This window comes from Hyperolius riggenbachi, chromosome 6 (assembly GCF_040937935.1).
Source record: "Hyperolius riggenbachi isolate aHypRig1 chromosome 6, aHypRig1.pri, whole genome shotgun sequence".
Classification (NCBI taxonomy): Eukaryota; Metazoa; Chordata; class Amphibia; order Anura; family Hyperoliidae; genus Hyperolius; species Hyperolius riggenbachi.
Window position 1 is genome coordinate 151813 of NC_090651.1, and position 15998 is coordinate 167810.

The 15998-nt window shown below is 46.3% G+C and overlaps 1 protein-coding gene across 4 annotated transcripts in view; it reads right to left on the bottom strand.

Annotated features, from left to right (window-relative positions):
- Positions 1-15998, bottom strand: part of PLOD1 (procollagen-lysine,2-oxoglutarate 5-dioxygenase 1) — a 170564-nt gene that overhangs the window by 5978 nt on the left and 148588 nt on the right. For all 4 annotated transcript variants that reach the window (XM_068238745.1, XM_068238744.1, XM_068238748.1 and 1 more), the window contains one exon: positions 14336-14461. In XM_068238745.1, the coding sequence (XP_068094846.1) occupies positions 14336-14461 (126 nt within the window). The remainder of the gene's footprint in view (positions 1-14335; positions 14462-15998) is intronic.

Below are 15998 nucleotides of genomic sequence, written 5' to 3' on the forward strand. Positions count from 1 at the left end.
GTCTTCTATTGCCACTGTACTGCTGGGATCAGTAGTACTTCCGTCCATCACTAGTGTATAACATAGTATATAGCACTGTCTTCTATTGCCACTGTACTGCTGGGATCAGTAGTACTTCCGTCCATCACCAGTGTATAACATAGTATATAGCATTGTCTTCTATTGCCACTGTACTGCCAGTCAGCTTGTACTGCTGGGATCAGTAGTACTTCCGTCCATCACCAGTGTATAACATACTATATAGCATTGTCTTCTATTGCCACTGTACTGCTGGGATCAGTAGTACTTCCGTCCATCACCAGTGTATAACATAGTATATAGCACTGTCTTCTATTGCCACTGTACTGCTGGGATCAGTAGTACTTCCGTCCATCACCAGTGTATAACATAGTATATAGCATTGTCTTCAATTGCCACTGTACTGCCAGTCAGCTTGTACTGCTGGGATCAGTAGTACTTCCGTCCATCACCAGTGTATAATTTAGTATATAGCACTGTCTTCTATTGCCACTGTACTGCTGGGATCAGTAGTACTTCCGTCCATCACCAGTGTATAATATAGTATATAGCACTGTCTTCTATTGCCACTGTACTGCTGGGATCAGTAGTACTTCCGTCCATCACCAGTGTATAATATAGTATATAGCATTGTCTTCTATTGCCACTGTACTGCTGGGATCAGTAGTACTTCCGTCCATCACCAGTGTATAACATAGTATATAGCATTGTCTTCTATTGCCACTGTACTGCCAGTCAGCTTGTACTGCTGGGATCAGTAGTACATCCGTCCATCACCAGTGTATAACATAGTATATAGCACTGTCTTCTATTGCCACTGTACTGCTGGAATCAGTAGTACTTCCGTCCATCACCAGTGTATAATATAGTATATAGCACTGTCTTCTATTGCCACTGTACTGCTGGAATCAGTAGTACTTCCGTCCATCACCAGTGTATAACATAGTATATAGCACTGTTTTCTATTGCCACTGTACTGCTGGGATCAGTAGTACTTCCGTCCATCATCAGTGTATAATATAGTATATAGCACTGTCTTCTATTGCCACTGTACTGCTGGGATCAGTAGTACTTCCGTCCATCACCAGTGTATAACATAGTATATAGCATTGTCTTCTATTGCCACTGTACTGCCAGTCAGCTTGTACTGCTGGGATCAGTAGTACTTCCGTCCATCACCAGTGTATAATATAGTATATAGCATTGTCTTCTATTGCCACTGTACTGCTGGGATCAGTAGTACTTCCGTCCATCACCAGTGTATAACATAGTATATAGCACTGTCTTCTATTGCCACTCTACTGCTGGGATCAGTAGTACTTCCGTCCATCACCAGTGTATAACATAGTATATAGCATTGTCTTCTATTGCCACTGTACTGCTGGGATCAGTAGTACTTCCGTCCATCACCAGTGTATAACATAGTATATAGCACTGTCTTCTATTGCCACTCTACTGCTGGGATCAGTAGTACTTCCGTCCATCACCAGTGTATAACATAGTATATAGGATTGTCTTCTATTGCCACTGTACTGCCAGTCAGCGTGTACTGCTGGGATCAGTAGTACTTCCGTCCATCACCAGTGTATAATATAGTATATAGCACTGTCTTCTATTGCCACTGTACTGCCAGTCAGCTTGTACTGCTGGGATCAGTAGTACTTCCGTCCATCACCAGTGTATAATATAGTATATAGCATTGTCTTCTATTGCCAGTGTACTGCTGGAATCAGTAGTACTTCCGTCCATAACCAGTGTATAACATAGTATATAGCATTGTCTTCTATTGCCACTGTACTGCTGGGATCAGTAGTACTTCCGTCCATCACCAGTGTATAACATAGTATATAGCACTGTCTTCTATTGCCACTGTACTGCTGGGATCAGTAGTACTTCCGTCCATCACTAGTGTATAACATAGTATATAGCACTGTCTTCTATTGCCACTGTACTGCTGGGATCAGTAGTACTTCCGTCCATCACCAGTGTATAACATAGTATATAGCATTGTCTTCTATTGCCACTGTACTGCCAGTCAGCTTGTACTGCTAGGATCAGTAGTACTTCCGTCCATCACCAGTGTATAACATACTATATAGCATTGTCTTCTATTGCCACTGTACTGCTGGGATCAGTAGTACTTCCGTCCATCACCAGTGTATAACATAGTATATAGCACTGTCTTCTATTGCCACTGTACTGCTGGGATCAGTAGTACTTCCGTCCATCACCAGTGTATAACATAGTATATAGCATTGTCTTCTATTGCCACTGTACTGCCAGTCAGCTTGTACTGCTGGGATCAGTAGTACATCCGTCCATCACCAGTGTATAATATAGTATATAGCATTGTCTTCTATTGCCACTGTACTGCTGGAATCAGTAGTACTTCCGTCCATCACTAGTGTATAACATAGCATATAGCACTGTCTTCTATTGCCACTGTACTGCTGGGATCAGTAGTACTTCCGTCCATCACCAGTGTATAACATAGTATATAGCATTGTCTTCTATTGCCACTGTACTGCCAGTCAGCTTGTACTGCTGGGATAAGTAGTACTTCCGTCCACCACCAGTGTATAACATAGTATATAGCACTGTCTTCTATTGCCACTGTACTGCTGGGATCAGTAGTACTTCCGTCCATCACCAGTGTATAATATAGTATATAGCATTGTCTTCTATTGCCACTGTACTGCTGGGATCAGTAGTACTTCCGTCCATCACCAGTGTATAACATAGTATATAGCATTGTCTTCTATTGCCACTGTACTGCCAGTCAGCTTGTACTGCTGGGATCAGTAGTACATCCGTCCATCACCAGTGTATAACATAGTATATAGCACTGTCTTCTATTGCCACTGTACTGCTGGAATCAGTAGTACTTCCGTCCATCACCAGTGTATAATGTAGTATATAGCACTGTCTTCGATTGCCACTGTACTGCTGGAATCAGTAGTACTTCCGTCCATCACCAGTGTATAACATAGTATATAGCACTGTTTTCTATTGCCACTGTACTGCTGGGATCAGTAGTACTTCCGTCCATCATCAGTGTATAATATAGTATATAGCACTGTCTTCTATTGCCACTGTACTGCTGGGATCAGTAGTACTTCCGTCCATCACCAGTGTATAACATAGTATATAGCATTGTCTTCTATTGCCACTGTACTGCCAGTCAGCTTGTACTGCTGGGATCAGTAGTACTTCCGTCCATCACCAGTGTATAATATAGTATATAGCATTGTCTTCTATTGCCACTGTACTGCTGGGATCAGTAGTACTTCCGTCCATCACCAGTGTATAACATAGTATATAGCACTGTCTTCTATTGCCACTCTACTGCTGGGATCAGTAGTACTTCCGTCCATCACCAGTGTATAACATAGTATATAGCATTGTCTTCTATTGCCACTGTACTGCTGGGATCAGTAGTACTTCCGTCCATCACCAGTGTATAATATAGTATATAGCATTGTCTTCTATTGCCACTGTACTGCTGGGATCAGTAGTACTTCCGTCCATCACCAGTGTATAACATAGTATATAGCATTGTCTTCTATTGCCACTGTACTGCCAGTCAGCTTGTACTGCTGGGATCAGTAGTACATCCGTCCATCACCAGTGTATAAGATAGTATATAGCACTGTCTTCTATTGCCACTGTACTGCTGGGATCAGTAGTACTTCCGTCCATCACCAGTGTATAACATAGTATATAGCACTGTCTTCTATTGCCACTCTACTGCTGGGATCAGTAGTACTTCCGTCCATCACCAGTGTATAACATAGTATATAGCATTGTCTTCTATTGCCACTGTACTGCTGGGATCAGTAGTACTTCCGTCCATCACCAGTGTATAACATAGTATATAGCATTGTCTTCTATTGCCACTGTACTGCTGGGATCAGTAGTACTTCCGTCCATCACCAGTGTATAATATAGTATATAGCATTGTCTTCTATTGCCACTGTACTGCTGGGATCAGTAGTACTTCCGTCCATCACCAGTGTATAACATAGTATATAGCATTGTCTTCTATTGCCACTGTACTGCCAGTCAGCTTGTACTGCTGGGATCAGTAGTACATCCGTCCATCACCAGTGTATAACATAGTATATAGCATTGTCTTCTATTGCCACTGTACTGCTGGAATCAGTAGTACTTCCGTCCATCACCAGTGTATAATATAGTATATAGCACTGTCTTCTATTGCCACTGTACTGCTGGAATCAGTAGTACTTCCGTCCATCACCAGTGTATAACATAGTATATAGCACTGTTTTCTATTGCCACTGTACTGCTGGGATCAGTAGTACTTCCGTCCATCATCAGTGTATAATATAGTATATAGCACTGTCTTCTATTGCCACTGTACTGCTGGGATCAGTAGTACTTCCGTCCATCACCAGTGTATAATATAGTATATAGCACTGTTTTCTATTGCCACTGTACTGCTGGGATCAGTAGTACTTCCGTCCATCATCAGTGTATAACATAGTATATAGCATTGTCTTCTATTGCCACTGTACTGCCAGTCAGCTTGTACTGCTGGGATCAGTAGTACTTCCGTCCATCACCAGTGTATAATATAGTATATAGCATTGTCTTCTATTGCCACTGTACTGCTGGGATCAGTAGTACTTCCGTCCATCACCAGTGTATAACATAGTATATAGCACTGTCTTCTATTGCCACTCTACTGCTGGGATCAGTAGTACTTCCGTCCATCACCAGTGTATAACATAGTATATAGCATTGTCTTCTATTGCCACTGTACTGCTGGGATCAGTAGTACTTCCGTCCATCACCAGTGTATAACATAGTATATAGCACTGTCTTCTATTGCCACTCTACTGCTGGGATCAGTAGTACTTCCGTCCATCACCAGTGTATAACATAGTATATAGGATTGTCTTCTATTGCCACTGTACTGCCAGTCAGCGTGTACTGCTGGGATCAGTAGTACTTCCGTCCATCACCAGTGTATAATATAGTATATAGCACTGTCTTCTATTGCCACTGTACTGCCAGTCAGCTTGTACTGCTGGGATCAGTAGTACTTCCGTCCATCACCAGTGTATAATATAGTATATAGCATTGTCTTCTATTGCCAGTGTACTGCTGGAATCAGTAGTACTTCCGTCCATAACCAGTGTATAACATAGTATATAGCATTGTCTTCTATTGCCACTGTACTGCTGGGATCAGTAGTACTTCCGTCCATCACCAGTGTATAACATAGTATATAGCACTGTCTTCTATTGCCACTGTACTGCTGGGATCAGTAGTACTTCCGTCCATCACTAGTGTATAACATAGTATATAGCACTGTCTTCTATTGCCACTGTACTGCTGGGATCAGTAGTACTTCCGTCCATCACCAGTGTATAACATAGTATATAGCATTGTCTTCTATTGCCACTGTACTGCCAGTCAGCTTGTACTGCTGGGATCAGTAGTACTTCCGTCCATCACCAGTGTATAACATACTATATAGCATTGTCTTCTATTGCCAGTGTACTGCTGGAATCAGTAGTACTTCCGTCCATAACCAGTGTATAACATAGTATATAGCATTGTCTTCTATTGCCACTGTACTGCTGGGATCAGTAGTACTTCCGTCCATCACCAGTGTATAACATAGTATATAGCACTGTCTTCTATTGCCACTGTACTGCTGGGATCAGTAGTACTTCCGTCCATCACTAGTGTATAACATAGTATATAGCACTGTCTTCTATTGCCACTGTACTGCTGGGATCAGTAGTACTTCCGTCCATCACCAGTGTATAACATAGTATATAGCACTGTCTTCTATTGCCACTGTACTGCTGGGATCAGTAGTACTTCCGTCCATCACCAGTGTATAACATAGTATATAGCATTGTCTTCTATTGCCACTGTACTGCCAGTCAGCTTGTACTGCTGGGATCAGTAGTACATCCGTCCATCACCAGTGTATAATATAGTATATAGCATTGTCTTCTATTGCCACTGTACTGCTGGAATCAGTAGTACTTCCGTCCATCACTAGTGTATAACATAGCATATAGCACTGTCTTCTATTGCCACTGTACTGCTGGGATCAGTAGTACTTCCGTCCATCACCAGTGTATAACATAGTATATAGCACTGTCTTCTATTGCCACTGTACTGCTGGGATCAGTAGTACTTCCGTCCATCACCAGTGTATAACATAGTATATAGCATTGTCTTCAATTGCCACTGTACTGCCAGTCAGCTTGTACTGCTGGGATCAGTAGTACTTCCGTCCATCACCAGTGTATAATTTAGTATATAGCACTGTCTTCTATTGCCACTGTACTGCTGGGATCAGTAGTACTTCCGTCCATCACCAGTGTATAATATAGTATATAGCACTGTCTTCTATTGCCACTGTACTGCTGGGATCAGTAGTACTTCCGTCCATCACCAGTGTATAACATAGTATATAGCATTGTCTTCTATTGCCACTGTACTGCCAGTCAGCTTGTACTGCTGGGATCAGTAGTACTTCCGTCCATAACCAGTGTATAATATAGTATATAGCATTGTCTTCTATTGCCACTGTACTGCCAGTCAGCTTGTACTGCTGGGATAAGTAGTACTTCCGTCCACCACCAGTGTATAACATAGTATATAGCACTGTCTTCTATTGCCACTGTACTGCTGGGATCAGTAGTACTTCCGTCCATCACCAGTGTATAATATAGTATATAGCATTGTCTTCTATTGCCACTGTACTGCTGGGATCAGTAGTACTTCCGTCCATCACCAGTGTATAACATAGTATATAGCATTGTCTTCTATTGCCACTGTACTGCCAGTCAGCTTGTACTGCTGGGATCAGTAGTGTATCCGTCCATCACCAGTGTATAACATAGTATATAGCACTGTCTTCTATTGCCACTGTACTGCTGGAATCAGTAGTACTTCCGTCCATCACCAGTGTATAATGTAGTATATAGCACTGTCTTCGATTGCCACTGTACTGCTGGAATCAGTAGTACTTCCGTCCATCACCAGTGTATAACATAGTATATAGCACTGTTTTCTATTGCCACTGTACTGCTGGGATCAGTAGTACTTCCGTCCATCATCAGTGTATAATATAGTATATAGCACTGTCTTCTATTGCCACTGTACTGCTGGGATCAGTAGTACTTCCGTCCATCACCAGTGTATAACATAGTATATAGCATTGTCTTCTATTGCCACTGTACTGCCAGTCAGCTTGTACTGCTGGGATCAGTAGTACTTCCGTCCATCACCAGTGTATAATATAGTATATAGCATTGTCTTCTATTGCCACTGTACTGCTGGGATCAGTAGTACTTCCGTCCATCACCAGTGTATAACATAGTATATAGCACTGTCTTCTATTGCCACTCTACTGCTGGGATCAGTAGTACTTCCGTCCATCACCAGTGTATAACATAGTATATAGCATTGTCTTCTATTGCCACTGTACTGCTGGGATCAGTAGTACTTCCGTCCATCACCAGTGTATAACATAGTATATAGCACTGTCTTCTATTGCCACTCTACTGCTGGGATCAGTAGTACTTCCGTCCATCACCAGTGTATAACATAGTATATAGGATTGTCTTCTATTGCCACTGTACTGCCAGTCAGCGTGTACTGCTGGGATCAGTAGTACTTCCGTCCATCACCAGTGTATAATATAGTATATAGCACTGTCTTCTATTGCCACTGTACTGCCAGTCAGCTTGTACTGCTGGGATCAGTAGTACTTCCGTCCATCACCAGTGTATAATATAGTATATAGCATTGTCTTCTATTGCCAGTGTACTGCTGGAATCAGTAGTACTTCCGTCCATAACCAGTGTATAACATAGTATATAGCATTGTCTTCTATTGCCACTGTACTGCTGGGATCAGTAGTACTTCCGTCCATCACCAGTGTATAACATAGTATATAGCACTGTCTTCTATTGCCACTGTACTGCTGGGATCAGTAGTACTTCCGTCCATCACTAGTGTATAACATAGTATATAGCACTGTCTTCTATTGCCACTGTACTGCTGGGATCAGTAGTACTTCCGTCCATCACCAGTGTATAACATAGTATATAGCATTGTCTTCTATTGCCACTGTACTGCCAGTCAGCTTGCACTGCTGGGATCAGTAGTACTTCCGTCCATCACCAGTGTATAACATACTATATAGCATTGTCTTCTATTGCCACTGTACTGCTGGGATCAGTAGTACTTCCGTCCATCACCAGTGTATAACATAGTATATAGCACTGTCTTCTATTGCCACTGTACTGCTGGGATCAGTAGTACTTCCGTCCATCACCAGTGTATAACATAGTATATAGCACTGTCTTCTATTGCCACTGTACTGCTGGGATCAGTAGTACTTCCGTCCATCACCAGTGTATAACATAGTATATAGCATTGTCTTCTATTGCCACTGTACTGCCAGTCAGCTTGTACTGCTGGGATCAGTAGTACATCCGTCCATCACCAGTGTATAATATAGTATATAGCATTGTCTTCTATTGCCACTGTACTGCTGGGATCAGTAGTACTTCCGTCCATCACTAGTGTATAACATAGCATATAGCACTGTCTTCTATTGCCACTGTACTGCTGGGATCAGTAGTACTTCCGTCCATCACCAGTGTATAACATAGTATATAGCATTGTCTTCTATTGCCACTGTACTGCCAGTCAGCTTGTACTGCTGGGATCAGTAGTACTTCCGGCCATCACCAGTGTATAACATAGTATATAGCATTGTCTTCTATTGCCACTGTACTGCTGGGATCAGTAGTACTTCCGTCCATCACTAGTGTATAATATAGTATATAGCACTGTCTTCTATTGCCACTGTACTGCTGGGATCAGTAGTACTTCCGTCCATCACTAGTGTATAACATAGTATACAGCACTGTCTTCTATTGCCACTGTACTGCTGGGATCAGTAGTACTTCCGTCCATCACCAGTGTATAATATAGTATATAGCACTGTCTTCTATTGCCACTGTACTGCTGGGATCAGTAGTACTTCCGTCCATCACCAGTGTATAACATAGTATATAGCATTGTCTTCTATTGCCACTGTACTGCCAGTCAGCTTGTACTGCTGGGATCAGTAGTACTTCCGTCCATCACCAGTGTATAATATAGTATATAGCATTGTCTTCTATTGCCACTGTACTGCTGGAATCAGTAGTACTTCCGTCCATCACCAGTGTATAACATAGTATATAGCACTGTCTTCTATTGCCACTGTACTGCTGGGATCAGTAGTACTTCCGTCAATCATCAGTGTATAACATAGTGTATAGAATTGTCTTCCATTGCCACTGTACTGCCAGTCAGCTTGTACTGCTGGGATCAGTAGTACATCCGTCCATCACCAGTGTATAACATAGTATATAGCACTGTCTTCTTCTTCTATTGCCACTGTACTGCTGGGATCAGTAGTACTTCCGTCCATCACCAGTGTATAACATAGTATATAGCATTGTCTTCTATTGCCACTGTACTGCCAGTCAGCTTGTACTGCTAGGATCAGTAGTACTTCCGTCCATCACTAGTGTATAACATAGTATATAGCATTGTCTTCTATTGCCACTGTACTGCTGGGATCAGTAGTACTTCCGTCCATCACCAGCTTATAACACACTATATAGCATTGTCTATTGCCACTGTACTGCCAGTCAGTGTGCGTGTACTGCTGGGATCAGTACAACCATAATGAAGAAATCCAGTGAAAGAGGGAGGGGCAAGGGAAGAGGTGTTTCCCCTAACGGTTCACGTAGAGGCCGCAGTGGAGCACCTAAGAAAACCCACTCAATACCACCCATGTGTGCCAGACAAACAACCCTCACTGATCCACAAGAGCAGGAACGGATAATGAATTGGATGACCTCTCAAGCGTCCAGCAGCGGGTTAAGCAGCACCAGCACATCCTTATTGTCACGCACGAGGTCCTCTGCCAGTTACAAGGAGCCAGTGGGCACAACGGTGACACAACCAGCAGCTACACCATGCACACAATGGCCGAATAACCAGTCCGAACAATTATTTCCGGGCACAATGGCCTCTTCGGAGGAGCTATTCCCACTCCTACCCCCACAAACATTGGAACAGCCAGAAATGTTGTGCCCGGATTCACAACCATTGTGCGAGGTAAATGCACCACGCACTGAAATGCAAGGCGAGGACAAAGACACCCAAATCCCTGAGCAATGTGCGCAGGAATTTGAATTGCAGGAGGTCCACCAAGAACATCTTGAAGACATGGGAGTGAGGTGCGCAGAGGGTGTTCTGGGGAGCTCTAGTCCACTGCACACAGACACAGTCACAGATGAGGAGATGGAAGAGGAGGTTTTGGACGATGTGGACACAGACCCGGATTATCGAGTACAACCTCGCTGTCGGGATAGCAGCAGTACAGATGAGTCTGCTGCAGAACCCACTGCTGCAAGAGTTCGCCGTGTGCTTCAAAGTAGGCGGGGGCGGGGTATTTCGGACACAACAGGCATAGCCGTAGAAGTGAGACGCCAAAGAGGCACGAAAGAAACTCGCCAGCAAAGCAGGAGCTCAAAAGTATGGGCTTTCTTCGACGACTGCAGGGAGGATGTTACCATGGTGATTTGCAAGGTGTGCAGGACCCGACTGAGCAGGGGGAAAAATATCAACAACCGCTCCACCACCAGCATGCGCCGCCACATGGTAGCCAAACATAGCACTCTGTGGTCAAACGCGCAAGGCCAGGGTAGCGGCTCGCTTCCAGCCCCCAGCAACACTGCCTCCGTTGTCACCAGACCCTTCTCAGCAGCCGTAGTAGACGACAATGTCAGTTTACGCAACAGTCCTCTTGACGTTTCCCAGTCTTCAACGACCACTACAACAACAACCAACTGTCCTTCAGTGTGCGATCCTACGGTTCAGTTGTCTGTCCTGGAGATGTTAGAGCGCAAGAGAAAATTGCCAGCAAATGACCCCCGGGCCGTGGCACTAACAGCCAGCATAGCCAAGTTTGTGGCCTGCGAAATGCTGCCATTTCGCGCGATGGAGACAAACAGCTTCAAGCGCATGATGGCACTGGCCATCCCACGTTACTTGGTTCCCAGCCGATACTATTTTGCGCGGTCTGCAGTGCCAGCGTTACATGAGCACGTGGTTAGCAAAATAACCAGAAGCTTGAAAAATGCTGTTGCCTGCAAGGTTCACCTCACCACAGACACCTGGACGAGTGCCTTTGTTCAGGGTCGATACATCTCCCTGACGGCGCACTGGGTGAACCTTGTGGAGCCTGGCAGCGACTCCTCACCGGCTACGGCGCGGGTGTTGCGAACGCCGCAAACTGCTGGACCGGCGTCCCTCAGAGATAACAGCAGCACCTACCTCGACTCTGACTCCTTCTCCTCCAACGCCTCTCAAAGCGGTACCTCATCCGGCATCGGTAACCCAGCAATAGGGTCGTAAAAGCAGTGCAGCACAGCTGTTGCCATGCGTCAGCAAGCCTTACTGAAGCTGATCTGCCTTGGAGATAAGCAGCACACAGGTGAAGAAATTTGGAAGGGAATCAAGGAACAGACCGATTTGTGGCTGGCACCGCTGGACCTGAAACCAGGCATGGTTGTGTGTGACAATGGGAGCAATCTCATTCGCGCTTTAAAGTTGGCTAAGCTGAGACACATCTCTTGCCTGGCACACGTTATGAACCTAGTTGTTCAGCGGTTCCTGAGGACATACCCAGGCGTGGCAGATCTTCTGCTGAAGGTGCGACGAGTGGCCAAATATTTCCGAAAGTCCAGTACTGCTTCGGAGGGACTCACCAAGATGCAGGAGCGGTTCAATCTACCGAACCATCGCTTGGTGTGTGACGTACCCACGCGCTGGAATTCGACGCTGCACATGCTAGCACGCTTTTGCGAGCAGAAGAGTGCAGTGGTCCAGTACATGACGGCGCAGTACCGAGGCGCATCCGGACAGCTACCAAGCTTCTGTGGATCTGATTGGGCCCCCATGTTGGACCTCTGCCAAGTCCTTCAAAATTTTGAACAATCCACGTTGCTTGTGAGCGGTGACAACTCTTCAGTCAGCATTACGATACCACTGCTGTGTTTGCTGAAAAAAAATCAATGTTGCAGATCAAGGAAGCCGCAGTCAGGATGCAAGTGGGGGAATCTCAAGAGGAGAACGATCAGCGTGATGATGATACCAACATCAGGCAATCTGTCTCAGGAAACGCTGGTCCTCCCGGCAGCTATGCTGAAGAAGACGCCCCCACTGCCGAGGGACAGAGCGGTGCACGTTGGACTTCCATGATTCAGCGGGAATGGACAGCAGAAGAAGACGAGGAAGAAGGTGGGCGATGGCGTGATGCTGGTGATGATGATGAGGGTTTGTCAAGCTCAGAAGAACATGATGAGGATTCTGTTAGGACTGTGGCAGACATGGCTCAATTCATGCTAGACTGCATCTAACGCGACCCGCGCGTTGTTCGAATTCTGGACAACGTGGATTACTGGGTTTATACCCTTCTGGATCCACGGTACAAAGACAATGTTCCCAAACTCATTGGAGAAACTGTCAGACAGGTCAAAATGGAAGAATACCAGCAGGCCCTTGTGGAGACATTAGAGAGGAGATTGACATCCTCCTCCTCTAGCCAGTTCCACGCCGACAGACTGACTTCCGCAAACCCAGGACGAGGAGGGGAACAAAGAACGCAAGCTGCAGCTAGTGCCCACAAGGGAATGGTATCGGCAGTGTCCTTGGAGTGGCAACATTTTCTGACACCCATGCAGCAGCCCACAGAACAGCAATCGCCGAGTTCCACCTCCAACACCGCTCGCCTGCAGAAGATGGTCAAGGACTACATGTCAGATGGCGTAGCAGTGTTGAACAATCCATCTGCACCCTTCAACTATTGGGTCTCTAAGCTACACACCTGGCACGAACTGGCAATGTACGCAATACAGGTGCTGGCTTGCCTGGCAGCCAGCGTTATGTCGGAACGCTGTTTCAGTGCTGCCGGAGGCATCGTCACAGATCGGCGTATCCGCCTCTCCACAGAAAATGCAGACCGTCTGACTCAAATTAAAATGAATCAATCCTGGAATGGAAACGACTACGCAACACTCCCGGACCCCAACCAAGTAACATGAACAGTGAACATCTGTGATGGGTTAGCGTTTCCGGTCCCTGTTTATTGAACCTCTCATCTGTATTACATTTATGACTGCATGGCGGCAAAATGCATTGCTATCCGCACGCTTCTTGTCCTCATGCAAGGCCTGGGTTGCGCCTCAAAGCGTGGCCTTCTCCTCCTGCGCCTCCTCCTGTTCCATCATGTGTGCTGCTGCTGGGTTAGCGTTGCCGGTCCCTTTTTACGGAACCTCTTATCTGTATTACATTTATGACAGCATGGCGACAAAATGCATTGCTATCCGCACGCTTCTTGTCCTCATGCAAGGCCTGGGTTGTTGTGTCTCAAAGCGTGGCCTTCTCCTCCTGCGCCTCCTCCTGTTCCATCATGTGTGCTGCTGTTGGGTTAGCGTTGCCGGTCCCTTTTTACGGAACCTCTTATCTGTATTACATTTATGACTGCATGGCGGCAAAATGCATTGCTATCCACACGCTTCTTGTCCTCATGCAAGGCCTGGGTTGTTGTGTCTCAAAGCGTGGCCTTCTCCTCCTGCGCCGCCCTACCTCCAGGTGTTCGCCCAACACTAATTATGAGGGAGTCACACCTCTCTGCATCACTGTTGCATTGTGGGGGAGTCACACCTCTCTGCATCACTGTTGCATTGTGGGCCGGGGGAGTCACATCTCCCTCCATCACTGTTGCATTGTGGGGGAGTCACACCTCTCTGCATCACTGTTGCACTGTGGAGGAGTCACACCTCTCTGCATCACTGTTGCATTGTGGGGGAGTCACATCTCCCTCCATCACTGTTGCATTGTGGGGGAGTCACACCTCTCTGTATCACTGTTGCATTGTGGGAGAGTCACACCTTTCTGCATCACTGTTGCATTGTGGGGGAGTCACACCTCTCTGCATCACTGTTGCATTGTGGTGGAGTCACACCTTTCTGCATCACTGTTGCATTGTGGGGGAGTCACACCTCTCTGTATCACTGTTGCATTGTGGGGGAGTCACATCTCCCTCCATCACTGTTGCATTGTGAGGGAGTCACACCTCTCTGTATCACTGTTGCATTGTGGGAGAGTCATACCTCTCTGCATCACTGTTGCATTGTGGGGGAGTCACACCTCTCTGCATCACTGTTGCATTGTGGGGGAATGCTGCATGACTGACCTCATAATCTGTGCCGACGCTGTTCAGAGCGATGTTGACGGTGAAGGTGGAGGCGTCGTGGTGTGGTTCCAAGGACGGCTGCTCATCAGGTTTATACCGGACTACAAAAGCCAAATCAAACTGTGCCTGAAAGGTGGGAAAATGGGGACATTTTATTAATAATCAACAAAAATACCATATAAAGGAATACTGTAGGGGGGGGGGGGGTCGGGGGAAAATGAGTTGAACTTACCCAGGGCTTCTAATGGTCCCCCGCAGATGTCCTGTGCCCGTGCAGCCACTCCCCAGTGCTCCGGCCCCGCCTCCTGTTCCCTTCTGGAATTTCAGACTTTAAAGTCTGAAAACCACAGCGCCTGCGTTGCCGTGTCCTCACTCCCGCTGATGTCACCAGGAGTGTACTGCGCAGGCCCAATACGGTCTGTGCCTGCGCAGTACGCTCCTGATGACATCAGCAGGAGTGAGGACACGGCAACGCACGCAGAGTGGTTTTAAGACTTTAAAGTCTGAAATTTCAGAAGTGGGGAGCTCAGTTGCTTGACATCCCAGCCATTAGGGCCTGTTCACACCTGAGCGGGAATCGCACGATTCCCGCTCACGGCAAACCGCTAGCGGTTCTGCAAGAACCGCTACACAATGTAGCGAGTGGCATTGTTCTCACTGATAACCGCAACAGCGCTGCATGCAGCGGTTTGCCGGCCACGAGCGTTCCACGATTTGCGATCGTGATTAGCGTGCATAGCACGCTAATCGCGATCGCTCCAAAACCGCCGCAGGGTCCAGTGATTTTTCCGCGATAATCGCGGGAAAATCACTCCCGCAAAACGCCGGCGGTTATCGCCGGCGTTCTGCGGTTTTAAGTGTGAATGGGCCCTAACACACAATCCCTCTATGCTGTTACCGTAAAGATACCTGGTGAAGTGGGGAGCTCAGTTGCTTGGCATCCCAGCCATTACACACAATCCCTCTATGCTGTTACCGAAAAGATACCTGGTGAAGTGGGGAGCTTAGTTGCTTGGCATCCCAGCCATTACACACAATCCCTCTATGCTGTTACTGTAAAGATACCTGGTTAAGTGGGGAGCTCAGTTGCTTGACATCCCAGCTATTACACACAATCCCTCTATGCTGTTACTGTAAAGATACCTGGTGAAGTGGGGAGCTCATAGGCTTCACATCCCAGCCATTACACACAATCCCTCTATGCTGTTACTGTAAAGATACTTGGTGAAGTGGGGAGCTCATTGGCTTAACATCCCAGCCATGACACTATCTGCATGGAGTCTGTATGATCTTTTTGAGTTTGCATAGCCCCTAGTGTGAGGGGAGAGGGCAAGAAGGATAGCCTCTAGTGTGAGGGCAGATAGCGAGGATAGCCCCCAGTAAGAGGGCAGCTAGCAAGGAGGATAGCCTCTAGTGTGAGGGAAGATAGCGAGGAGGATAGCCTCTAGTGTGAGGGAAGATAGCGAGGAGGATAGCCTCTAGTGTGAGGGAAGATAGCGAGGAGGATAGCCCCTAGTGTGAGGGGAGATAGTGAGGAGGATAGCCCCTAGTGTGAGGGCAGATAGCAAGGATAGCCTGTAGTGTGAGGGCAGACAGCGAGGAGGATAGCCCCTAGTGTGAGGGGAGAGGGCAAGAAGGATAGCCTCTAGTGTGAGGGCAGATA